We start from the raw sequence: 6736 nt of genomic DNA, 5'->3' as shown, positions 1-6736 counted from the left end.
GATTAGGGGTGTCAAACTGGTGGCCCACAGGCCGGATGTGTCACGCGCAGGCCATGTCCATCCCAGCTCCGCAAATGGAAAAAAGTCACGAAATGTCACGTGACAGCAACATGACGCCATAAATTTTACACCAGTGATCTAGATAGTTTCTTGAGTAGCTTCCATACTAGGCATTTAGTCTGGAAATGTCATCATTCATATTTTAAAGTCCTAATGCAGTGTCATTCTGTTTTTAAGGCATTATTTGTGACAATTAAAATAATATAAACAAAAATGCATTTACATAATTAGTCTGTTCAGTGAAAAAATATTATGGAAGCTTTTCAGAACTTTTTTTTTCTTACATTCAATCATGTCCAATTCTTGAAAACTGGCTGGACAAATTCCTGAAGTTTAAAGTCTAGAGAGAAAATGTATTAAAATAACAGTAATATAATCTAAATTATTTCTAAAGACAATTCATTTCTTAGTATTTCAGTCTTTCTGTTTCCTGTTTCTTTTAATGGAAACTATATTTCACAATAATTTTCAAGTATACTGGATGGACTGAGAAGAAAAAAAATTGCTTATTCTCTAATAGGTATTAAAATATTTCTTCAATATCAGTCATTTGCAGGAATTTGGGAGTTCCTTAGTTTCCATGAGGATTGTACTCTGAGACACCAGAAGGCAGTGAATTGTCCACAATGTGACAATCAGCTCAATCACGATGGAACACAGATGCTTAGGGAGACTGGTGAGACAAGTAATGATAGCAAGGCATCATGGCACCTTGACCTCTGTGAGGATTGGAAATTCTGAAAGCCAGGATGAGATCACAGATCCTACCAGTGGGAAATCACCTGTCCTTCAATCCCAGAAGTATTGCAAAACTATCTTTGCAATATTTCTTCTGAAATGATTGTTGACTGACTCAGTTTTCTGAGTTCGTGCACATTGCCAAAGCATAGGGCTATTGCACTTAATTCAGATTAATGTAGTGCTTACATGGGAAAGGGTATTTGAGAGGTCTTGTATATGATATCACTTTTTCTTGCTGATTAAATCTTTATTTATAATCTTCATTCTAATATTTATTTTAGACACTTAGACTATTTAATTAATTTTCTAAAATTGCTAATCTTTTCTTCTTCCTTCCTTTTGTAAAATATAGTATGTTTAACTTATTCAAATCCTTGACTTCAGAAAGTCTTTTTTAATTGTACTACTTTCTATTTGGTCTTCCTCATTCTTTTGAAATGATTCATGATTCAGTTTCCTTTGGAGGCTTGTTTTTGGTATATTTCTGTTTAAAATGGGATGTGTCTCCTTTTTCCTACATTTTTATCCCAATAAGCAGTTTTCTTTCTGCAGTTCTTAAAAATTCACTGTTATTATATTGTAGCATCAGTAGAGAATTGAAGATAATACAGGCTATTCTGAAGGGGCAGTCTTAATAATAAGTTACTGTGGTCAATATGTCATGTAAATTGAAAAATTTGGTGAATTTTCATTTCCCCATAAAAAGTGAACTTTTGTACAAATACTATTCTATAAGTAGAATGGGCCTTTTAAACTCTTCAGGGAGTTTTCTGCTTGCTCTATTGGCTTCCTTCCCAAAGTATTTCAACTGCTTCTTCAGTTTTTCTTCCTCCTCTTCCTTATTTGATGAGGAAGAACAAAGTGCTGCTGGCTGATCTTCTTTAGACTTTTTTTAAAATAGGGATGAAAAAAATGATTTCTTTTAGAATATTGAGATTTTAAAGTGGGCTTCTAACTAGTTGACAAATGTGTCCATGTCACAAGTCTGCATGCTCAGTTCACAATCATTGACAAACCCATTGAACAATCTACCAAACATCCTTACAGCAAATTGTGTTGTACAAATCCAGAAAGTGAGGTTAGTTTAGGATTCAGTGTGAGGAGGTATATCCAGAAATTTGGATTAATTGAATAAAACCTTATTTAAGTATTTAAGACACATAAGAGAGTATTGTTAAATATGGCTATTGTGTGGTAATTATTCCAGGGCAATATAAATTGGATTACTGCCAAGAGCAGCAACCAAAACTGAAGCTATAACCAAAAGTTTCATCACCCACTTTGCCACAAGGGGTGAGGGCAAGGGAATCCAGCAGGTTCTGACAGGTTCTGGAGAACCGGTAGCGGAGATTTTGAGTAGTTCGGAGAACCAGCAAATACCACCTCTGGCTGGCCCCAGGGTGGGATGGGAATGGAGATTTTGGAATATCCTTCCCCCAGGAGTTGGGAGGGAATGAAGATTTTGCAGTATCCTTCCCCTGCCATGCCCACCAAACCACACCACGCCCACCAAGCCATGCCCACAGAACCGGTAGTAAAAAAATTTGGATTTCACCACTGGGTGAGTGTATGACAGGTTTTAAATTTGTGCTTCCTTTTATTCTAAATTCCATCCAAATAGGGTGTAAATATTTTACAGTTTGTATAAGCAGTCTTCAGTCCAGGATTTTTTCCCCTATCTTATCCTCCCTACCCACCCTCCTACTAGCCAAGAATTCGATTCTTGGTTATTCAGCAATACCAAATTCCATTTCATATTACCTTTCCTTTAGAGATATTATCTAAATTAATCAACCATTAACCATCAAGATTCATACAGTAAATTGTGAAGTTAGGACTTCAAAATAAAAAAAAAATCAATGTATTTAATAATGGGGACTTTATAATGAAAAACAACCCCACACATATTTCAACAAAGATAAAAGGCATAGTGAATCATATATATTTATTAATGAACCAATAAGTAACAGAAATAAGTTAGGCATTATCTAAATTTTCAGTGGCCCAACTCTGTGAAATTTAAAGTGAAAAATTCTACTTTTTCATTACTTTTTAAAATCACAAATTCCTGAATTTCTCTGAATAAAATAGTTTAACTGACATAGAAATCCTTAAGCAATGTAGTTGCTTTGGAATGTAGGATTGACAGAAAAATTCTTCCATTTAACAATTCATTTTGAGTTGAATGGTATTCCAGGATGATAAAATTTAGAGCATGTGTTCCTGGTTGCTTTATTTAAAAACAAACAAAAAACCACCAAAGACTTAAGTTTTATATCCTTCTTGAGGGTAGCTACTGAAAGTACAAGTGGTTTGAAAACTATTATTTCTTCATTTAACTCCCACCCTTTAATATTGCTGATATGGCACATAGTTAGATAATCAATTGTTAAAGAATGTAGAACATGCTGTGATACCAGGGTTGCATTTTGGAGGAATAGATTTTATACTTGTATGGATTTTATATGGTTTTAACCACTGACCGCCTGTATGAAGCCAATGGTATATTATAGAAATGCTATTCAGTAAGTAAATAAATAAATAATAAATAAATTTGTGCGTACTTGTTAAAGGCTTTTTACTAATTTGAGGGTATCAGCTACACTCCTAATAACTGGCCTCAAGTCTGCTTAGAACTGTGTTAAAGTAATCCAGTTCTGTACTCAGACTCCTATTGAACTAAATAGTTATATGTATACATAAAAATTGGGGAGTTTTATGAATAAACCAGCTTTGTGCATATCAAAAGTAATGATCAGAAGTTGAAATATTCATTAGGACCTTACATTTTAATATTTTATGTATCTAAGCCAAAACGTGGCATTTTCCTCACTTTTCCTGAACAAGCTGACTTTCTGCAACATAGCCTTGTCAGGGTTCCAGCTTTGTTTGTGAATGCCAAGTCTGCTCCCTGTTAGGCAGACACTGGACTTTCTTTCCCTTATTTCCTGATAAGCCAGCTTTTCCAGGCAGAGGAGAAAGACTGAAATCTTGGCTTAGCTTGAATGTGTAAGAAAATGTAAAAACTATGCTAGATAACAGCCCTTCCTTCCTAAATTCTTCATTTCAGAAACAAAATGGAATTGTGGGAAGTACATCATCCTTTATAGCATTAAACATCTGAAAAATCAAAATTTTTGGTTCATCTTTTCAATAACTCAGAAATTTACAAACCGTGATCTATTTTCTCCTGTCCACTGCTTCATGTGCTTGCAATACATTTTTCTGTACAAATGTGTGTTGGTTATTGAAAGGATCTGCTGATTATTTGGTTCCCATGATAACATCATCTGTATTTTGTCTAATAAAAGAAGCTGATGATTATTTTCACAACCACCTTAGGCAATCCCATTTTACAACCACAGTTGGGTGGAATGTAGTCCAGGTTGCAACTCCAAACCATTTTATGCTGCTTTATAAAACCCATTATAACTACTTTTACTAGACCAGCAAATCCCATAACATCAAATGTTTCATGGTCGTATTGTAAACTGAAGCATTCTAACTTTAACTCTGCAAGTCTTGGTGGGCCTTTTTGTTTAATCCCAGCCCTTTGTTTAAAGGGATGGATTTAATTTAAGATTTGATAGCTTTAATTTAAATGCAGTCAAACTTTTCTGTAAATTATAAAGGCCATCTGCAAGAGTACTAGGAAGGAAGCAGTGCTTACACATCACCATGAAAGGGGTTTTCTGCTGATGACAATTCACTGCTTTTTGCAGAACTTATTCCCTGTGCATACAAAGCTGTGTTTAGCTCAAGTCACATAATTCATCCATAAAGTGTCTGTGCTTAACCCAAGTTTTGTGTCCAACTTTCTAGCACTGGCCTTTGTTTAGGAAAGAATGACTCAGCCATCCCACTGTTCTTCATTTTACAGAGGTGTCAGGAATTTAACCAGTTAAAAGTCTGAGGCCATTTCAGTTTGTGGGCTGGCTCTAGCATGAAACTATTATATACTCTGGGTCACGTGGCATAACATTTCATCCAAGCTAGTCTATTAATACTGGCAGCAGCCAGAGAAAGTTTCAGAGCTTCTGGAATCCAGCAGATGTACTGTTTCTTTAGAGCTTTGGGAAGCACGGCATTATTTGCAGGCTCACGTAAGTTTTTGAACATTTTTTTTTATTAGTCTAGGGCACTGTTCTAGAGTGGTAAGCTATGCGAAGCTTCACTACACTAACTGGTTTGGTTGAAAACCAACTCTGTCTCTCCTTCTTGAATTTTAGAAGTGCTTTTTCAGTCATTCATTGCCATGTACTCTCTTTGTAAGGAACTCTGATGTAAGGGAATCTTTGGATATAACTGGAAATACTGCTTGAATGGAAATTTTAATTTGCAAAATTCTGTAGTTTTGAACTAAATGATCCAAAAATCATAATAATTTCCATTAGCACTTAGGCTGTGTAACCATGTTATCAACTTGTCTTAATACATTTCGTGGGAAAGACTGAGTAGGATGGCAAGAAAAAAAAAAGAGAATCAGTGTAGTATAGTTAAAGTTTTGGACTTGAACTGAAGAGAACCAAATTCAAGCCTATTACCTGCTCATTCAGGGGGTAGTGAAATTATTGTTTTGGGAACAAAATTAAACAACATTTTTCCAATCTACTTGTAGGTCTGTCAGCTGCTGTACTGTACATATTTTCAAAAAACTGATTATTTGTATTATAATAAGTTATAGTGGGGCTCATTACTACTTTGATCTCATATTTTACATGTAAATATTCCTGGGTTCAATTTTTGCTGTCTTTAGTTTTAGAAGATCAGGCAGCTGGTGGTAAAGACTTGTGATTTTGAAAGTTGTCCAAGTGGATAACACTAGGCTACATAAAGGAAGAATAAACTTCAGTGATGTACAAAACAGTTTATTATGAAGCTAATTCCCATGAACTCTTATCAAATGTTCTTAGATGATCAAACTGTTTTGTCCTGACTAAACTATTGGTCTATCTCAATTACCCAACCAATAACTATAAATTCACATATGCATTAGGATTAATTTCCTATCATCATTGCTTGATATTCATGCCTTAACCTCTTACTTTCTCCAGGAGCCAGTCTTCTTCCAAAAGCTTTGATGTTTGTAATGGATCATCCTAACACAACACAGTCCCTGCCGGCTGTTGAAAACTCTGGCTCTGTTGCTTCCCTGTCTGAGAAGAATGGAGGTAGTGGCAATGAATACTTTTATATCCTGATTGTCATGACCTTCTATGGAATCTTTTTAATGGGAATCATGCTAGGCTATATGAACTCCAAGAGGAAAGAAAAGAAATCTAACTTGCTGCTACTTTATAAAGATGAGCAGAGGAAATGGGGACAAGTTGTAAAGCCTCTGCCAACAGTCTCGGGACTGAGGTCTGTCCAGTTTCCAATGATGATCAGTATGCTGCAAGACAGCATGGTACCAGCTTTTTCCTGCGCCTTGTGTTCCATGGAGGGAAACAGTGAATCTTCCTTGCCAGATGTTCACCTCACTATTGAAGAAGAAATGCCTGTTGATGAACCAGGAGAATCGACGGAAGCAGCCCTCCTCAAGGACAGTAGTGAAGGCTCTTCAGAAAGCATCCATCAAGATTCCTAGCATTACCAGGTTCTGAAGACTCAACATTTTTGAAAAATTATAATCAGTTTTGCTTCTGGCATTGATTCATCCATCATCAGGATGGGTCATTATATTGTTGGAAGATGGAAAGAAAAGTAATAAGCCCAAATATAATATATAACAGAATGGTTTTGTTACTAAAAACAGAGAAGGATTTTTTTTTCCTCTGAAGGAAATATCCTGGCTTCCCTTCAGCTTATTTCTGAATGTACAAATGTGAAAGTAGTGGTGATATGTATGTGACTATTTTATGAATAACCAGTGATTTGATAACTAATGCCATGAATATTTTACCTTATTAAACGTCTCAATGAGACATTCCTAGTC

At 35.5% G+C, this 6736-nt stretch overlaps 1 protein-coding gene across 1 annotated transcript; it reads left to right on the top strand.

Annotated features, from left to right (window-relative positions):
* The first annotated feature begins 4852 nt into the window (after positions 1–4852).
* KCNE4 (potassium voltage-gated channel subfamily E regulatory subunit 4) lies at positions 4853–6505 on the top strand. The gene is made up of 2 exons (XM_070945709.1): positions 4853–4904; positions 5856–6505. Exons 1-2 carry the CDS (start codon positions 4853–4855, stop codon positions 6386–6388), a joined length of 585 nt encoding a protein of 194 aa, XP_070801810.1. The 3' UTR covers positions 6389–6505.
* Positions 6506–6736: the final 231 nt, after the last annotated feature.

The sequence above is a fragment of the Pituophis catenifer genome, unplaced genomic scaffold (assembly GCF_029215685.1).
Source record: "Pituophis catenifer annectens isolate HBS135680 unplaced genomic scaffold, rPitCat1.0.hap2 SCAF_6, whole genome shotgun sequence".
Lineage (NCBI taxonomy): Eukaryota > Metazoa > Chordata > Lepidosauria > Squamata > Colubridae > Pituophis > Pituophis catenifer.
Note: the sequence above shows the minus strand (reverse complement) of the source record. Positions and strands in the feature narration are given on the sequence as shown.

What these genes read in the sequence shown, in the direction of transcription:
- KCNE4 (XM_070945709.1), top strand. Translation starts at nt 4,853, where the DNA reads ATGTACTGTTTCTTTAGAGCTTTGGGAAGCACGGCATTATTTGCAGGC. An exon ending in GGCATTATTTGCAGGCTCAC is followed by an intron (nt 4,905 to 5,855) that starts GTAAGTTTTTGA and finishes TACTTTCTCCAG; the next exon opens with GAGCCAGTCTTCTTCCAAAA.